The sequence below is a fragment of the Mercenaria mercenaria genome, chromosome 6 (genome assembly GCF_021730395.1).
Source record: "Mercenaria mercenaria strain notata chromosome 6, MADL_Memer_1, whole genome shotgun sequence".
Lineage (NCBI taxonomy): Eukaryota > Metazoa > Mollusca > Bivalvia > Venerida > Veneridae > Mercenaria > Mercenaria mercenaria.
The window spans coordinates 85,571,767-85,592,751 of record NC_069366.1 but is presented as its reverse complement, the minus strand read 5'-3'; the positions used below and the strand labels follow the sequence as shown (position 1 = coordinate 85,592,751).

The following is a 20,985-nucleotide window of genomic DNA, read 5'->3' as shown; positions in this document are numbered from 1 at the left end:
GAACTGATGCCAAAAGTTTTATTACAAATACCGAAATACCTAGCTCGGTTAGAAGTTTTCATAAGTGCACGAAAGCCTCATCTTTGGACTAGATATTTTTGTTATTAACAGGTACCCCGTATGAAATGGGTTATGCTCATGGATCATTGGCGAAAGAAGAGGCATATCAGTTCATAAATTCTGTGTGGAACTACCTTGAACTACAAGTGGTAATACCGATAAAAATGACTAGACCTTCAATCTTAATCTAATACATGTAACTTTTACATTCGTTGCTAATGTGTCAGTCACACTACACCGTATAGCGTTAACGGACAACAAACGAATAGAAAAATTGCGGCAGAAAGTTATCCGGTGACGAAAGTCATCCCCCGCTGCTGCTCGGTGCTCTCGCGATCGGTGTATGGGGCGCATAAAACGTACACTGTCGCTAGATGAACGCATATATAAAGGACGGACAACGTTCAATTAACGGATATCACCGTACTAGTAACGGACTTGTACCGCTTAACTGATAAAACGTTCTGGTCAGTTATCGTCCGTTGAACATACGTTACATCCGTTGCATGTCCGGTAGTAGTCCGGCCGTGAATCAGGTCCACCGGACAAGAACAAATGCAAACCGACAAGCTAGAACGGATGCGAACCGGTCAAGTACAGAATAGGGAACGCACGAGAAACGAACAAAACGCATATCAGCGCATTGCTACCGTACATATAACGGACAACTTTGTCCGGTGGTGTACGTTCTAAATTTTGAACATGCTCAAAACCTTCCACCGGATGAACGAACATCGCCGGACAAGGAGCGCAGACGCCGCATAAGAAACGGAAAAGAAACGCATGCGAACGGACACGAACGGATTGAAAATTTTGTTATACGTTGGACGTCCGTTAACGCTATACGGTGTAGTGTGACTGAGACTTAAGAGATTCCCACCATTCACGTTTGTTCGCAGTAATATAGATAAGAAAAACATGCTAGATTTGATTTTGAAAACTGCCTAAGTACAATAATCAAATCTTGGATGCATAGAAAACAACCAAGCAAAATAATAGATGATACTCGTTTTGATTGAGTCTGTCCATGAGTGGTAATGAAATGTGCAAAATCCCAAGCCCCGAAGCACAAGCATTTACAAGCACATAAGTTGTTATCTTCTAAAATGGAAATGACAGTGTATGCGTACATATGTTTATCATCAATATATAAATGAGCATTATTTGTTTAGGGTTTCTAAATATACCCAATAAAGTATTATTCTCATGATTTTCCTCTATACACTCAGACTGAGGCTATAAATGGTACAGTGAGCATCTTTAAGCCTTGGTTCCTGAAGGATGTGGCTGACAAAGGGTAAAGTTTCTTGTGTTCCTCTTAAATCTAGAAACAATGGCACAATGCACGTTTTGAAGAATTTGTTTCTATATGATGTGCTAGACAATTAGTAAAGACATAGTGGTATTTTATAAACTTGGAAAACATTGATGATGAACTATTGGTTACGAGCGATCATTAAACTTGATAAATTATAGTCTCAATTAATTTTGACTAGGACAGTATTATACAAAGATGCATTTTTATAGAAAAATACGGAAGCGTATGTATTTTATTACTTATTCGTGATGTTATTTTGAAAGCAATGTAACATGTTTTCAGCCTAGATGTGGCACTTGACCTTGAGATAGATGTTACCAGACCTTACACAGGGGAGTATTTCTTCGAAGAGGCGAAGGGGCTGGCTGATGCCACCGGCCTGAATTACATGGTACAAATTTCTAAGTAAATCATTTTGAAATGAAGTTCTAAAACATGGCATTTGTGGCATGACACAAAAAGGTTGCATTTATGCATATGTAAAACTGACATTAGATAAAGTTTATTGTGCCTTGTACGTACAATTTTTCTAATTAACAAGTAGAGGAGAACACAGTCATTGTATCTATTTCTAATTTGTCTTATCGGATAGCAAGTGACTATCAACAATAGGACTTGGCAAGTAACATTTATCAAATGGCATTTCGTTACCAGACATTTCATAACTTTTGATATATTAACTATACAAACCGAAACACAAACATCTTTCTGTTAAAACCTGCTATTCGTAAGATAACTAAGAAACTGAAAATCAAACTTGCAGCAAAAGGCTTGTACAAAAGAGCTTACCACCAGGAATGAGGTGACTTGGCCGACAGTGAGTTCATGCTAGATCAGGATGTCATATAAGCCGGTTGCAAATAACTGAAACAGTATGAAATAGCAAAGACGAATGACAAATACGAGCAGAAAGCAAAGAATAATAAAACTGATATATATGTATACAAATATTTTTCCGTCCATGATTTCGGTTTATCGTTTTTACATACATAACTAACGGAGACAGTTTATTAAACAGAGTAATAATATATTTATATTTTACATTGGCAATATGCCGAGTCTCTTGTGTCCTTTTCCTAATTATGGTACAAGGGGTAAGTTCGTACATGTGACCTTGATAATAATGGTTTGTTTTCGTTTTCAGATGATACTCAGAATTCACATGATTGGCGAGTTAACGTAAGCAGACAAACTGAAGTATATATGCTAGCCGCTTTGATTTATTTCACTTTTTTCTCTTTGTTAATGAATTAGAGGAAATATTTAACAGAAGCAGCATCTCTGTATACGTAAATGTTTTGTTGATGTACCTAGATTGGATATTTTAACATTTCTGTGTAATTAACCTTGATGTGAGGGTATCAATATTTTTCATTATTTTCATTGGCAGAGAGGAAGGCTATATTTAAGGAACATGGCATCAGGCAAAGGATGTATACATAGCACTGAGGAAAATGTTGCGAATCTTGTAAAATTAGGCCTACGTACATAATTATGTATAAGCAAAGGGTTTGAATTTCCGATGGTAAAATGAACTGGAATCATTTTTCATCTCATTCGGCCTTCCAACTGGTAAAAATGTTTGACACTTGAAAAGCAGCGAGGTTTTTGCTATCACATGGCGCAACGTCCGTCCCACTCATTTCACAACTTTTAGCCTTGTCGACGTTGGGAATAATGTTTTAACAAATTGTTTTAAATTTAATAGAACAACCTACTATCGTATATATAGCTGAAGTATATCAATGTTGTTGATAGGAAAGGAGATTGTTCAATGATGGGGGCCTGGGGTTCTGCTCTGAAACAGCCTGGTTCTTTACTGCAGTTACGTGCTCTGGACTGGAATACAGATGGTAAGAACATTCTTGAATGGTTACTTTTCTTGCATGATATGATAATAAGCACACTAAGACTAGAAAAGTAACATGTAATTACGCTATGATTTCTGTTTAGGAGTACATATGAACCTGCATTAGCGGACACCTTATCAAGCAGCTAATGCCTTAATCAGTTAGATTGTTTTGTTCATTTGGCTGGCTAATAAATTCTTGTATGAAGTTATCTAATTTTGTCTGTGGAAACTTAGTTTTATATCCGTAATGCATTATTTTAACATAGATTAATGAAAGTTTGAAATCAGAAGCAAAAGGGTTTGGCCACAAGTTTTTCCAACATTAGCGACGGCCCCTCCCCAAGAGTAGGTTAATTAAGGTAACAGATGGATCTAGAATTTAGTATAAACATATATTGTACCTGTATGAAACCAAACAGACAAATTTACAGACCAGACTGACGTGACACTAATGTTTATTTGAAATCACTTTCAAATACAGGTCCCTTCAAAGATTTCCCTCAAGTGACAGTATACCACCCCTCAGACCCTAAATATGGACACGCCTTTGCTAATATCGGATGGACGGGTTGGTTCGGATCTATCACAGGTACATATATATGGCTTTCAACACTTCCATTCATCAGGAGTTGCATATTACTTGACCACAAAGATTGTTTTAAGTTTTTTTTTATTTATTTATTTATTTATCAAAAGTAGGTTACAGCATATAGCATAGAGTATGTGAAATATTCTATAAGTAGGTGATTACATACTGAGTTATTTGAAAAATTTGTATTATCTAAAACTTGTATAAAGCCCTGACCTTTGCCATGTTAGATTTCTTTAAATAATTTATCTGTCCTTCAATTCGGACAGTAGGAGAGATTAAAGGATGTTTACCAAAAGATACTGACCGATAGGCGAAAAAACAGCGCAGATCTTGATCAGACTGCATTGCTGTGCAGGCCAATCAAGATCTACACTGGTCTCAAAGGCAGAACCAATTGTGTCAAAAAAAAACAAAACAAGTACTTGACCACAAAGTTACTCTATAGCGTTTTTTTTTAAGTTTATTCCTACACAAGGAAAATTAAAAATGGGGACAAGCAAATGTGACTCTAGGTTTACACATTTCGTACATGTTAGAAACAATAAGTTAAAACTGACCAAGAATATTTTATCTGCTAAGCCTCAGCGATAACCAAACCAAACTGAGTCAAATTGGTTCATACGTAATACCTTTAGGAATACTGGTTTTGAAAGCTAAATTTCTAATAAAAATTATTTGAATAATACATAATTTGACTTCCCAAACCACAGTGTATAGCATACATCTTTTTAAACAAATGATTTAAACGTTATTATATTTAGTGTTTAATGAAAAAAAAAAAAAAAAAAAAAAAAAAAAAAAAAACGAGTGTGAAACAGGAAAAAGTGACATTGCGTAATTTTATTGTGCCTGCTATGCATCCTTGTTGATTAAAGGTCGTTGTGTGTAAAGCATTTGGCATTTGCTTTAGTTTTTTTGTTTGTTTTGGGTTTAACGCCATTTTTCAACGGTATTTTAATTATGTAACGGCGGACAGTTAACCTAACCAGTGTTCTTGGATTTTGTGCAAGTAAAAACCTGTTCTCCGCAAGTAACTGCCAACTTCCCCAGACGAATCAGAGGTGGAGGACGAATGATTTCAGACACAATGTCTTTAATCAAATTGTCACACAGAACATACAGCCCGCCCGAGGGTCGAACTCACGACCCTGTGATCCGTAGATATAACTGAAATACTGTTGTAAAAAAAAAACGGTGTTAAACCCGAAACAAACAAACAAAAGCAAATGCCATATGCCTTACAATCATCAACCTTTAATCAACGAGGTTGCAAAGCAAACACACAAAAACTCACGCAATATCACTTTTTCCTGTTTTTTACATTAAACACTAAATATGCACTGGGCATGTAGGGTTGGACTACCGAGATAAGGCACATATTTACAAAAAGATTATTGAAGAGTTTCAGACGTGTAAACGATATGAAATTGTACAACTTATTATGCTCACCATTCCACGTATTCATAATATCTGATAAATAATTGATCTATAAGTCTTGCAATAAAATGATCATATCATAATTCTGTTTAGGTTTTAACTCCAAGCAGATGGCTATATCAGAGATTGGTGTCTCCTTCCCAGACGCATCATTCAAGTCCGAATCAAGATTCGGTATTCCATTTACGGTATGAAAAAACAACTATTATTGCATAAAAACTACCTTTTTCGCTGGATCCGCCCATGTATTAACGGGAGACAAATCGTGTGCAAACAAGGCAGTTCACGTGCTGTTAATACCCGATTTTTTATTTTTTAAATGCTTTCCCAGGGACATATATTTATTTCTGTGCAGATTGACATCTGGTATCTGTGTCTTGTTTCTTTCATAAAAACCTCTCTTGTAGCATAAAAGATGCAATCTAAACCATAGAATGTTTTGCTGTATCAGTTACCAACGCCAAATGCGCTGCCCCCAACAATGTTCGTACCCGCTTCTTCCCTTGTTTACTCACCTTTTAGAACTCGGCGTCGTTTCAGTTTTTGTAGATAACCGTGAATATTTAAGAATCGCGTGTAACTTGTACGATTGTTTGTTTTTCGGAATCATATTTATGATTTTGGTAAGTATCAGTCGGTATGTTTATATCTAATTTCTGGAAGAATTTATATAAACAGCTTGAAAATTTGATACTCATCCGTACTCCAAATGTGTCCTCGACTCAAAATAACTCGAAACTGTAAAGTTATTATCTTCGAAAATTGGGCTCCTTTCTTGTTTACCAAATGTTGTTGGTATATGATATAATGGGTTGGTGTTAATTTTATATAATTTCTTGTTTTGTAATAACGATGTGGATAAAAAAAATCGTTGTATGTGTTTTGTCGTGGTAATTTGGTAATTGTTGTTGTAAAAATCATTCTGTTATGTGCCTTTTTGTTATGTTGTTTGGGGGATTTTTGGCCTGGTTTTGGATATTTAAAACATGATTCCCAGGAAGCACTGCAACGTTTGTTGTGTACAATGTTGTACAAACGTTGTGCCTGTACGTTGTTGATTAACAGTTCCTGAAAAAACGTTGTGACAACACGTAAAAGTGTGAAGTCGTTGGTAAACGTTAGCGAACAACCGTTGTGGCATTAACGTTGTGACTGTTGCGGTCTGATATCAACGTTGTGACTACGTTATTAAAGGGGAGGAGTGTCGTACAACGTTTGTGTTGTGTGACAACTTGGTGAGGTTGGTTAACGTGTGTGATGGTATAACCACCAATAAAACAACCTACTTTTTGTACTGCTCATGGTTAAATAAAATAAGTAAATTTATTGCAATTTACATTATGCTCATTTGTTTTTTTACATTGGTTTTTTCTGTGCTTCTAATTATAAAATTTACTATTATTATGCGTTAAGTTCTGTATAACAACGAGAAATGTTAATCCCTTAAGCAGGTATTTGGGATTACGGCTCCCCTTCTTGGCTTGATAATAAAATTTACTGTGATTTTTAAGCATAACCGTTACAATTTTTTTAATTCCATCCAATTTCAAAAAACTTTTTGTAGTTGATGTATACAAATACATAATTCAAGTCCAAAATTATTAAAAAAAAAAAAAATTTAGTATGTTGTTTTTTTTACACGATAACTATAATTCAAGTTAATTAAATACAATAAAAGCTTATGGAGTTAACGATTACCAAAATCCTTAATACAACATATGTCCATGCCCACAGGAACCTAGGTAAATAGTAAATACGGTCTTCATGAGCGGCAAAGGTGGAAAGGTGAACTAGAAGGTGATTTTTGAGGATAATGCATTTGTGTCTCGCCCAAATTGCATAGTCGTATATTCGTTATAGATAGGCAAGAAACAAGAAGGTCAATAGGGGAAAAAAAGGAGAGCAAAAAGTCAAAGGACAATGATGGTGGGCTGCAAACAAAAGGGATCATCAGGGATCATTACTTGGTTGGCCAATCACTACCGAACATGTTTCAAAATTCTGGGGGGGGGGCGGGGGCCTTTGTGCTTACTTTTAAATGTTCATTATTATTTTTGAATGAAATTATTGTGAAATGTAGTGTTTCTCATGTGGTTTGGTTCGGATCCAGTGACCAACCAAAAACCTAACCTATTCATACACAAAATAAAGAAGGGGTCATTATCTCTGCATGTGCACAAATCAGCTATATTAAGTTTGTAACATATGTGTGATAAATCATCTATTGTTGTTTGTGCTGTGGGGTTTTTGCTATACCAATAAATATTATATGTTATATAAAATAAGTGGTTCTTGGTTTTTCAAATATATTTACACCTCAATTATTTATGGTCATTATAAAAAATGTTTAAAATATAAGTTATTTATTGTAACATACTAACGGAAGTTGCTTTAACCCCCCCCCCCCCACCCCCCAATAAAAAAGTTGCAAGTCCCACACAAAAATCTTACAGGTAGAGGACAGGTCAAAATACTTCTCTGAATTCGATGCTATTCTTGCTTGTTGCATTTCCAGACAAAAGTGTTCTCGATTTTTTCCCTACGACTTAGTAATGAAAAAAGTTGTCAATATATAAGCTATTTATAGTAAAACAAAGGGAAGTAATTCTTTAAATGAAGGGAATGCGACATAACATCCGTCTCATGTTAGTGTAATTTGTGCCATGTTACATCTTAATCCGTTATGCATGAATAGAAGAAATGCTTCGGGACAAAGTTAGTCTTGTATCTGAACTTTTAGCCCTCTAAGTGTGACGTTGATCCTTGACATAGGACCTGGTTTTGAGCTTGACACATCCGTCTTGTGGTGGTTAAACATTTGTGCCATGTTCATATCAAAATCCCTCCCTGCATGAAGAGAAATGCTCCAACAGTTTTCATTCTTTGTATAATTTTTGACCTCTAATTGTGGAACTTGACCTTAGACCTAGGGACCTGGTTCTTGCGCATGACACTCCCTCTATGATGCGGAGCAATTGTGCCAAGTTCATCAAAATTCATTCCAGCATGAAGGAAGAAATGCTCCGGACAGTCAATTATGGAATTTAACCTTTGACCTCTGTGACCTTGACCTTTGAGATAGGATCCTGCGGTTTGCGCATGAGCTCGTTCACTGAGGTAACATTTCATGCCAAATATAATCGAGATATCTCCAATGCATGTCATAAGTTTCAGTCCGGACATGTAATCAAATCCGGGACACATTTGCACGCACGGTTGCACTGAAATGAACAGACCTAGTGACCGGGTTCTTGCGCATGACACTCGTCATGATGGTGAGCACTGATGCAAAGTTTCATCAAATCATTCCATGCATGGAAGAGATATGCTCCGGGACGTAACCTGCCGGCCCCCGCATGGGGCGTTCCCATAATACGTCCAATTTTTCAAACGGGCGTATAAAAAGGGGCAATATTTATTAGAAAATGATCCTGATAGAGGAGTTACCTCCTTCTTGTCTACAAATTGGGTCATCAAATAAAGGATGTCTAGTATCATGTCAATACCTAGATAAGTTTATTGCGGGTTTTTGGACTGATAACTGAAAATTCATTGGTCGGTATAAAATAGGGCAATTGTCAACAAAAAAATCATTGAAAGTCACCTAGTCAACAGATGTGGTCACCACTGTAAAGAAGGAAAAATTACCTTGTTAACTGTATTGAAGAGAATAGAAATTGGAGGACTGACGGTCAGTAAGAGGTATTTTCTATGTAATAAACTAATCACTGGGTTACCTGCATTTAATGAATCCAAGAGCGCCGCCACCAAGCAGGGCAAATATACGCCCATAGGGTACATCAGAGGTATGGGGGCAATATTTTAAAGAACTTGACTGTTGAAAGCCCAATGGGTCCAAGGAATTAAAAAAAAGAAGAAAATCCAGAAAAAAAATCTCCATGTCCACTAAAACAATTTTTAACAGTATAGTTACGTCTAAAAATACACCTAAAAAAATTGGAGGAGGTACATCCATGATTGTACCTCTGAAAAGTGGTCTCGGTTTTTCCTATGGCCAATTAATAAAAAGTTTTCAAAATTAGCTATTTATAGTAACTAAAAAAGGGTAGTTATACAAAAAAAAATTATTGTAAGAGAACAAAAAATAGGACTGGCCATAATTAAAAACCAAGAGAACTGCAATGCAGAGCTATATACACAAAGACAAAGTCATATATGAAATATTGACACCAAGTGTGACCCTGACACTTGATCGGTGAGTCATCTAAAACAGCCCTTCTGCACGTCGCCTCAGTGTGTGTGAAACATTTGTTTGCCAAGTTTCTTTGGAATCCTCAAGCAGTTCAAGAGTTACAAAGCGGACACGAAACACTCTTATATGAACTTTAAACCCTAGTGTGACTTGACCTAGAACCTTGTCATCCAAAACAAGCGCTTCTGCACGTCGTCTCCATGTGGTGTGAAAACATTTGTGTCAAGTTTCTTTGAAAATCCTTCATGGGGTTCAAGAGTTAACAGAGCGGAACACGAATATGCTAACGGACGGACGGTAGTACACCGGCCAGTCATAACATTAATACTTCCCTTCGGGCGTTATAAAAATGTGTAATAGTGAACAAGTTTTTCAAGTATCAAATGGTTACCTTTGACAAGTTTTTGAGAGGGAAAAACAAAATTTATGTAACGCAGACGATCAATAATTTGATTTTCTGATAAAAAATAGTATAAAAGTGATAAACAATGAATGTGTTTTAGAAATAAACTCCTTTTGACCTTTGACAAAGTGTTGACCTTGGACCATGGTTATTTGGATTGCGACTTGTGTGCAACAATCAGGTGAAGATATGCGACAACAATTGTAATTCTCTAAGGGGTCTTCAAACTACAAGAGCTGTCCGTTAATGGGACAGCGCGCCCACTATTCGGTGATTTGACTGGAAAAAATGAATATTTTGTCTCAACAGGAGGATCCTTTTCTTTAAAGGAAGAGATTACATCAAGGGGCACTGAATCTGTCAAGAAACATAGTATGTTATTGGATTGCTTCCACACAATGGCAGATGATGATGGTATAAAGTGGGTTTCTAATCTTTATAAAGTACCAAAGGTATTGTCTTTAAACGAAAGCTTTCCAAAGTATTTAAACATGAATTAATTCCAAGTGTAACAAGTTTTGACCTTAACCTAAGTATAAACACCTGGGTGACCTATGACTTGGGTATAATGGGCCGACCCCCTGTTCATACTTTGTTTGTATGTGGACATTGTTTATTGTAAATGTTACAGGAAAGATATAAGCAATAATATCAAGCTATGATCAGAAAAACATAGGTTGCCGGAAAAACTTAAACCTTTAAAAATAACCAAAGGACGTCACTATTAACACCTTCGTGACAATGACCTTGGGCGTTATTTTATTTCAAAGTGTTTTTTTGCCGATTTGATCAGTCGTGTCGGGATCAAATCAAACAGATGCTTAATGAAGTTTTAAACGGCTGTACAGCCGAGTTGTTTTTGTGTTTGTATCATTAAATATTGACCCCATTGGATCAAAATTTAATGTTGATAATGTTGGTGGGGGCCATTTCTCATTGTTTTGATAAATAAAGGATCTTTTGATCAATTTTAATGGGTAATGTTGGGACGGGGTCAATTCTCAACGTTTGATAAAGGACAATTTGGATCAATATTTGATGTTGCAATGGTTGTCGGGGTCCAATTCTCACGTTGAAAAAGGAGCTTAGGGGGCCAATTTTCAAGTGGTCAGTATTTTTTGTTACACTGGCGCGTAATAAACCGAATCGAGTCATTTTTCAACCTACTGTTGATTTCTCAGACTTCCAATCAAAAATTCATTGCTTTAATATGCTTACTAAAAGGAGACATCATTCAGTTGCCAGGTGTTGTTGGCGAGATTTGCTCTCTTACGCCTTTCAAGTTGCCAAATCTATTTTTCTTTGGTATTATATAAAGTTGGGTGTCATGCTGTGATTTATTTTAAAGAGCGGTTGAAAGTTTTTGGACTTGAGTTCAAAGAATTATTAAGTTCTAGATAATTTTTTTTACTAAGATCCTTTTATGAATTTCTGGCCCAGATTTGTTTAAACAATATCAATAATTCAAATCACTACTGTATGTTTTTTTTTTTTATTGCACTTTTTTGGTTCTAATTAACTTATTCACTTTCGACAGTATATATATGGGGCTATATCACCAAATGGTATTAATCAAAAAGTCTTGACGTCGACCAAGACCGCTTCAATGTTCTTGATAGTTCATTGTAGTTTGAGCGATTTGACTTAGCTCAATTTCGAAATTGTAAACTTTCACACTACACTAAAACGCTTGTGAAAACTTAAATCACACGCAAGTCCACAATTAAAGGACAGTACAGTATATCTCCAAATCCTCTGGCTGGTCGGTTCAAATCTCCATGCTGCATGCTGTAACGCACCGTACGTCGTCACCTCCTTTTCTGTAATAATATTGGAATGTTTTGGTTTTATTATAATTCATTAATATTAAGTCTTCGCGTAATAAACAATGTCAATGATAGAATGATTCTGAAGCAAAGCACATATTTTGTTTTTTTTAAATATTGTTTATGAAACTTAAATTTATGTTTTTAAGCAGAAAATTTAAGGTGAAGATTTGGTTCTTTAATTTTTATCAGTTCAACCTTCTGAATCTGGAGTTTAAAACCTGAATTTAAATTATGCAGAACCTTTTTAGTGCAACCACCAAACCATAATAGAAGTAAAGCTGAAGATTATATCAAGTGCTCAGTTACATTTAATGTTGTAAAATTTTCTGACTTATAGCTAGCTTTCATATATCTCACATAATAAGTGTAAAGTAACATCAACATACTGGTACAATATAGATAAGCAATAGAATTAAGCCTACTTAAATGTTCAATCCTACCTTTTTTGAATGGAAAAGCATGTTTTAATAAAATCGCATCCTCAGTTCTTTTTTTTTTGGTTATTGTCATGAGGTTTTCATATGGGCATCTGAAAAAAAAATATAATTACGCAGTGGTGTAATTGTTGTAATCAAATCCGTTATCTACAAATAAAGAGGGCATCCAACATTAGGCGCCATGCTCTACGTTAATTTAAATCTTATATTTATATATTGAAACAACAAATGAAATTTAAAAACTTGATATAATAGCTATTTATTTAAATGATTCCCGCGTGATTATTGATGTTTTTAGGATAAAAACAACAAATGAGACTGAAAAAATGGTTGAGAACTTGAGGCCCCGCTGAGCTTTTTCTTTTCTGATTTGTCCCTAAAAATTCCTGTCAGTGATGATGGATTATGTTATCAATATTCTAAACATGTTGTTTTTTTTAATTTTCAAGCTCCTATCCTATTTCTCTGGGACTTGTTAAAAACAAAATTTACTCCATCACTGTAACAGTTAACTTACTGAAATTACTCAATATGGACCTGCAGCAGGCTTTGGCCATGCAGATAGCCAGGTCTTCCAGTTAATTTTCTTCCTCTCATTCCTTTCGGGAAAAATACATTGACCAAACCTTATTCCATCCCGTAAAAGTCTTTCAATCAGACGACATGTGTGTGTCAACATCTTTACTACGAATGTGCAATAATTATTGGGGACTGTTAAAAAAGGGTACAGAAACATACAGTTAACGATTGTAAATATGTAGTAGGTCCAATCAGTTTACAGCAATCGTATTGACAAGAGTTAGATCGCATTATTTGACAAGACATATAATTGAATAAACTTTTTATTGCCTTTTAATGGTATCAAATGATTCTATTTCAGTCAGTAAACCTTTTATAAATGTAAATAAATAGGAGCTATCACTGAAGGGATGAATGAATACCACCATATCGTATGCACACCTAAATTGCTTATTTTCTGATGGCACTCTGCTTTAAAAAGTATCTCATGTCAAGGTGGAGGTGTGAAGGTCAAAGTAAATTGTACAATGCAGTGTTCACTTGCGCTCATGATGGTGATTGTGCTGTAAATTTATATGAAAATTTAGAGAGCAGTTTAGGGACATAACTGTTCGTTTAGAATTTAAACTTAAGAATTTACATTCATGCAAAGCTTGGTATTACAAGCAGTTATACACATCTCTCATGCCTCACTTACATGCAGGATCGTACCAAATTTATGGTATTCGACCACCTCTCGTGTTTGAACAGGCATGATAAGATGGACAAAGTATCATGAGTTATGCTTTCAGATTTGAATGGTTTTACTATGTATGACATACTTATATATGTCAATCATGCAAGTCTTGGGATCTACATGATTTGTCCCAAATCTCTTATATATTCTACTTGGCACGAGGATCGTTACATTTAAGGTATTCGCCACCTCTCCATGGTACAGGCCTGAGGATTGTCAAGTAACACGAGATTTGAACTGGTTTTTACTACGTATGACTTTTCTTTGGTTATTTACTTCAGCAAGTCTTGGTATCTACTTGCAATTTTTAACACCTCTCCTGTCCTACTTGGCATGTGGATGAATCACTTTAAGGTATTTGCAACCTCTCCATGGGTAAAAAAGGACTGAGGATTGACAAAAAACATGAGATAGCTTTCAGATTTGAATTGAAATTGGTTTTGTTAACCTATTACTGTGATGGGGTGTGTGACTGTAAAACCCAACTAAATTAATTAAGTCTCTTACTATTTTGTATGTAGTTCTTTGAGTATTTACTTCATGAAAAGTCTGGTATCTACATGAATTTGTTACCAACTCTTCTTAGTTTACTTTGCACTAAGGTTCATACCATTTAAGGTACTTTGTATTCACCTCCTCTCCATGTAAACAGGCCCGAGGATTGACCAAAAGAAACTTTGTAATAGCTTTCAGGGCTTGATTTAGTTACTATGTAATACTAAGAAGTGACTAATACTTGGTATCTACATGCATTTGTTCCTCCCTCTCCTGTCTACTTGGCTTTTGGATCGACCAAATCAAGGTATTCGCCTCCTCTCATAGCTGTAAAACAGGCCTGAGGATTGGACAAGAAGAGAATACACGAGATATCTTCCAGATTTGAATTGGTCTACTATATAGCTTTCAGACTGGAATTAGTTTACTATGACATTCTAAGTAGTGACATGCAAATTTGGTATTACATGCATTTGTACCACCTACTCCTGTCCTAATTGGAGGAGGATCGGACCATTTAAGGTATTCGCACCTCTCACATGTAATCAGCCTGAGGATATTGACAAAAGAAACACGAGATATCTTCTTATTTGAATTGGTTTACTGTTGCTTTCAGACTTGGAATTAGTTTACAATGACATACTAAGGTAGTGTCATGCAAATCTTGGTATCTACATGCAGTTGTACCCATCTCCTGTCCATACTTGGCATGAGGATTCGGACCTTTTAAGGTATTCGCCACCTCTCATGTAAACAGGGGGCCTGAGGATTGATAAGAAACACGAGATGTCTTCAGATTTGATTGGTTTTACTTGTTGCTTTCAGACTTGGAATTAAGGTTGGTATAAGGATCTCAGATCGCTAAATCTCAGACTAGGCTTCGGTAACCAGACGGCTTTATACACCCTTGAGGTAATTTTATTAATATCAATCAGGTTTTTCTGATAAAATTTTTTTTTCTAAGTACGCTCGCTCTCACTCTGAAGCTCTGATTTTAATTCGTTATTTAGTTAAAAAAATATAAATATAATCTGGATAAAGTAGTTCCTTGGATAGCACCGAGGGGAGAACAATATCAATTTTAACAATACAGTGAAAATTGCAGGACTCAGTTTGTTTGAGTCTGTTCATTGGAGCTGATTATGGATAATGAACACTGCACACGCCCCCTATCACCGGCTTAAGCAGATTACAATCTTCATATCAGTAAATGAGTTGATATCTATGATACCGAAAGGGGACAGAAATTTTCAACATGAGATGATAGTCGGGGCGATTTTATGGCCGCCACACAGCACTAACATCTGCTGTTGTGCTGTAAATATAATCTGATTGAGTTGATCCCGTTGAAGCACTCATGACTTCGAAAAACAGAAATTAAATAGTTGCGGACGCACTGGTTCGAGAGGGCTAAGACGCTATTCTATGGTGGCAAAGGCCCCTGGTTCGAAATCCTGGTACTCCCACTCGGTGCGTCTTGGGCCATGGCACTTTAATCACGACTGCCTCATGACGACCCAAGCTGTTAAATGGGTACCAGCATAATTGCAGGGGGTGAGGTTTATAATTGTTTTAACTGTTCTTTTTATAGGGCAGTCGCAGGAAAGCTCTTAGTGAGCTTTGCTTATTGTTTCACCATGCGATGGTAATTAAATTATTACCTTTACCTTTACCAAGTGCTGAATATTTATAAGGAATGTTTCTTGTTTAACGAATGGGGGGGGGTATGGCTGGCTGTTTGCATTCTTTTTTTTTTCTGTAACAGAAACTAGGACTTTAGGGTTTTTTTTACTGTATAAATTTCATGTTTGCTGTTATACGAAACGCATATGTTGGCTATTTGATCTGCATCAAAATCTTGACTTGGCCAAAATCCTTGGGATAACTTTTTTTTTGCGACCAAAATGAATTCAAGATTTTTATCTAGAGTATATAAGTATTAATTTATATGTATTACCTCAGTCTTACGTAAACACCAGTATATCGATAGTTAATTGAAAGGAGATTTTATCAGTGTTTCTTAATGTGTATCAGTATCTCCGAGAGACAACAAATATTACGAACGGACTTTGTAAGGCAGAACTTCATGTTAAGACTACACAAATTTAAACTTACCCTATTGTTTCATCCCCATCACCTGCTTCACTATGTGATATCTTTAAATTATCTGGACTTAATAATTATTATATTTATATATTCCTTTCACTATAAATTATTTTAAATGTTTAACATTGTAATATGTTTAAATATTTGGTGTAGTTTTCATACGTACTGTACATGAATATCTTTGTATCTCCTGGATTGAGGTCCCTGGTCCCCTCGTCCCCAGATATTCAAATTTAGGGCTAACTCATGAGTGAACTTTATATTTAATTTTATTTTTGTATCAGTTTTTGTGGTTCTGTATTTGAGGTCCCCAGGTCCCCATGTCCATATCAATAGTAATATGTTTCTGTCTGTTTTCTCAGTCTGCTATACACTCCACTCTCAGGTATTTGTATTCATAGTATTGATCCCATTACTGATACTTGGACAATATGACTTGTTCTTTGTTTTTACTTTTTTGGCTGTATGTAAATTATGTATTATGTAAGAATGTATATATATACTATATTTATATAGTCATGTTCTTGAATATCTGAAACTATTTACTACAAAGGTTATTATAAGGAAAATGATGTTAGTTAAGCAAAATCAAAATTTATATATCAACAAATATATATTAAATATAAATTGGAAAATTTATAATCATAATTATATGTAACATAGTACATAATTATATTTGGTTTTACTTCCTGCAAAGAATTATAAACAGCATTTATTACCAGTTTATTTATCAAATGGTTCTAGACATAGATTAGTTAATAACTGTTCTGGGAATTTTTACTGAAAACATATTAAAAGCAACACTACAAAAAATAGATTGAAAAATAACCAAATAGTTTTGTTTCTAATAAAAAAACACTTTCACATTTAAAAAATTGATATACAATTCTTATAGTAATGTTTTTAACACATATATAATATAACACTTTCTGTCTTGACCTAAAATATTTGCGTTAAAGTTATTTTTTGATTGTTATACGGTAGAAGTATGAGTTACAGAAAGACTGTGGTAAGTAAGATTGATTAATCTATATAGATATAAATTAAAATGATGCCTAAAACTATAAAAAATAATTATTGAACAGCCAGCAGAGTCCATTTATCTAGAATTGTTTTGGACATTCTGATTTATACTTAATCAATAGTCCTATAGGGTTGTTTCATTTACAATTATTTGCTAATTTCTTTTCAAGAGGGAGGATCTTTTGTGGAATTAGGTTGCAGTAGTATTATTCTTTCTTATGTAGGGGTTTTGGAAAATGGTCATCTAGTTTCTAGTCTACTCTATAAAAAACAAGAATTTAATGAAAAACATTCAAAAAGAAGTAATAAAAATATTTTCTGTTCAATATATTATTGTACATTTGTTGTAGGTAGAAAGTATAAATTAACCTTTTTATTAACAGAATTTAGTGTACAATTGTTTTGGGTGTTTGAGTATAACTCTTGTTTCTTAAGATTTCATTTTATCAGAGTCACCAGTGTTCCTGGAATGTGTTCGATGCTTATTAAATTTTTTCCCCAAAGTAACTGACTATCGTCCCAATATCAATCAACAGTGTAGATGAGTCATAACCAAAATGCTTCCCCTTGAATCATAGCTCTGCTCTTTACCTATGGTAGTGCAAGATTGAAGATTATTGGACTAACTTTTTTATTATACATTTGTGTTGACGTATGAAGGGTTTCTCTTTACTTAAGAAATAGTTGACTTTATTTCACTGAATTATTCACCTTGTAAATGCAGATAATCTTCATTTAACGAAATTTACTTGGCAAATATATATTAAAATATAAGGGAGTGTTTTGTGAGCTTACACATTTACATTTTATTTGATCATGGTATAGCAGTCATTTCTTATTTGCTTTTGTTATGGCATTAGAAGAAAATTAAAGGAATCTGCAAACACCTTCTTTGAACGTGTCTTTATGGTCTGTTTTAACATGACAGATACAGTATGGTGAATTATGCACACATTTTTGGTACTGTTATATACAGAAATGTTTTTTTATGCTGGGCTATTCTTTATTTTTCAAATGCACTATTATCTATCCATCTTCGTTATTGATAGTATCAGAAAATGAAATTTTCAAATCCGTAAAGTTCTTTATTACAATATATGTTATCATGGAAATTGTGTAGAAAAAACACTAAATTCAACAGATCTGCATGGTGCATAATAAATATTTATTTGCTAAACGGAAAGTTGTTTTGAGACTGAAGTGTATGTTTTAACGCAAAAAATGTGTGTAGTTTAGCCATCAGATAAAACTTAATGTGCATAGTCAGTTATAAAACACAGACCACTTTTTGTTACTAATGCTTGTTACCTTCACTCCTTCCACCCCTGCAGGCCCCATGCATTCTTGAATTACCTTGATCGAGCTTGTGTATGAAAAGAGATTACCTTGATAGTGGAGAGGCGGCCTAATAGGTAGGTCGTTGATTTTGCTTTAACTCATGTGATTCATATTGGTATAAATGTGTTGATTTCCATATCTCTTGATTTTATTTGGATGTAAACAGATTGTGAAGCAGAAATTCGAATCAGTCAGTCAGTCCTCTTATGGGCAATTTAACTTGTTATGTGTTGGGGGCCTATTACAGTGCAGTTAAAACCCAAATCAGATCATTATCAAATTTGCCTCGATAGCTTAATTGGTAGAGCGTCCACTTAGAATTGCGGGGGAGGTTGTGGGTTCGCTGGCTGACATAATATCCCCGGCTGCATAATACCATAGACGTGAAAAATTGTACCAGAAGCTCCCTTCCTTCAGGCGCTCATTTATTAAAAGGTGAAATGGCTTCTTCCTCTCTACCGTTGTGGCGATGGATTCCATCAGGAATGAGGCTGTCGAGAGAAAGAGTAGTGATTAATATAGTTGTAGAACTTCCTTCACAATCGACCTAAAAATAGACTAGCCTCTAGTCTGATATAACATATTTATATATTTTCCCTTTTTTGATAAATTCAATTTCATTAGAGACAAAAGCCAGTCTATTTTAGGGATTTTAAATACATAGGACTGATGTTTTGAAAATGATCTATTGAAATTGTTTATGGGACTTAGGATATAGACTGGCTCAGTTTCTACATTCATTAATAAAAATGTAAAAAGATTTAATATTATCATCGTCTTGAAGCTAGTCTATACCGAAAATGTTATAAACTAAAAATTCGTCCCTGCCCATTGTTTGAATTGGGTATTAGTCTTATTGTTTGAAAGTTACATAGTTGTTAATTGTGCTGAAGGTGTGACAAAGATAATTATGCGTATTTCGTTTTAATAATGCTGACAGTTTGCCAGGGTAGAGGCCTGGAGAGGGTTTGGGGTCAGGACACTGTGAGCATTATCCTCAAGTACTTGTCATCCATGTTTTTTTTTCATTTTGAACATTCAATGCATCTCTGAAGGCTGGTAAACGTGGAAATTTTGGTTTTGTACCTTTTAGCACAGGTTGGCAGTAGCGTTAATAGGGTTACTGTATGGGTCCTTTGAGCCATATCACTTACACATTTACCTATTGTTATGTTTTTTCTAGGAAAAAAAGAAAGTGCCTAAAAGTCATTTTTGAAATTTTCCCACTGCTGACTATGAGCAGAGAACGGTTGATATGATCATTTTGACATGTGCATTGCGTCCTGGTCTGTTTTTTTTTTTTATATAAGATTAGTTATTACAAATGTTGGCCCCGTCTTTTGGGGGAAGGGAAATTACTCTTTCAGATTAAATTCTTACTTCAAGCCTCGTTGCAAACCGTTCACACCAGAGTGAGCGAGCAACGGCGTAAAAACGGTTAGTGTTTTCTCTATCCGAATATAATCCCACACAATTGTTAGTACCAAAGTATTCACCCTTAAAACACCACCAAGCACACCTGACTCTTTAAAATTAAGTGGCTCGTTATAACTCTTCGGAACAGGGCTAAATGCAAAACTAACACAAGACCGAAAATCAAATAGTTTTCTCAAAATGACTTTTTGTCATCTTTTTTTTCTCAGGAAAACATTATAATTGTATATAAACCCTTTATTAAGTGTATTTGGCTCATGGACATTACTGTATCCTAGGTACATTATGCTACCTGTGCCTTTTTGCTGCATAATTTAGTTGTTTTATCATATTTCAAACAGCAAGAGCCATTATATAATAAATTCAGGTTTCAGCCTTTCTCTTATACCGGTATGGTACATTGATCAAACCTGAAATATTTATTCGGCTCTGAATATTAGTTACTCGATAGAAATGGTTATATTTGCATTAACAATTTTCATTAAATAAAAATCAATTCTTTTTTAGAAAATTTAATGAAATAGGTATCAATCAAATTAATATTCACTGTAGAGGTGTTTCTGGCCAAAATCTGGTATTCTCAGACAAAAAATATTACTATTATATATGTATACTTATTCTTCCAGTAAAACATCAGTTTTCTCACTTGAGGATATCTCTCTTACACATGGTGCTGTTGTTGTTGATGATGATGTTGATAAATAATACATGGTAATATGACATTGTTGTTATTTAACAGTGATTTGATGTTTTCAAGAAAATGGGTGCCTGATGTTCGGAGCATGATTGTGTTTACCAAGTATTGAGCAATTAATGAATACAGTTTGGAGTACAAAATTAAACACCTAGTTGGTTATTATTTTATATTGACCTTAAAATATACAAAGACACTTTTTGAATGAATTTTTTAGGGTATTACCTTATAATGTACATCACAAGGACAAAATATTTTCAAAATAATCCTTGTAAGCTATTGAAACTTTTCTATCAATATTATGTATGTTGATTTTGCATAATAATATGAAGGATATAATACTGGTAATTACTTCCATCTTATGAAATACTTTTATAATGTTGGTTTAACGCAATAGAGAGCTTTTTTTACATATTTGTAAGACTGGACTACTGTTATGATATTTGAAGTTAAAATTCCCATAAGACTTAAAAAGTTATGTTGAAAACAGAGGACACAG

The 20,985-nt window shown here is 34.7% G+C and overlaps 1 protein-coding gene across 1 annotated transcript in view; it reads left to right on the top strand.

Annotated features, from left to right (window-relative positions):
• Positions 1 to 20,985, top strand: part of LOC123548332 (protein dcd1B-like) — a 47,039-nt gene that overhangs the window by 729 nt on the left and 25,325 nt on the right. The window contains exons 3-9 of the mRNA XM_045335515.2: positions 112 to 209; positions 1,290 to 1,357; positions 1,661 to 1,769; positions 2,523 to 2,557; positions 3,137 to 3,231; positions 3,712 to 3,819; positions 5,353 to 5,447. Of these exons, the coding sequence (XP_045191450.2) occupies positions 112 to 209; positions 1,290 to 1,357; positions 1,661 to 1,769; positions 2,523 to 2,557; positions 3,137 to 3,231; positions 3,712 to 3,819; positions 5,353 to 5,447 (608 nt within the window). The remainder of the gene's footprint in view (positions 1 to 111; positions 210 to 1,289; positions 1,358 to 1,660; positions 1,770 to 2,522; positions 2,558 to 3,136; positions 3,232 to 3,711; positions 3,820 to 5,352; positions 5,448 to 20,985) is intronic.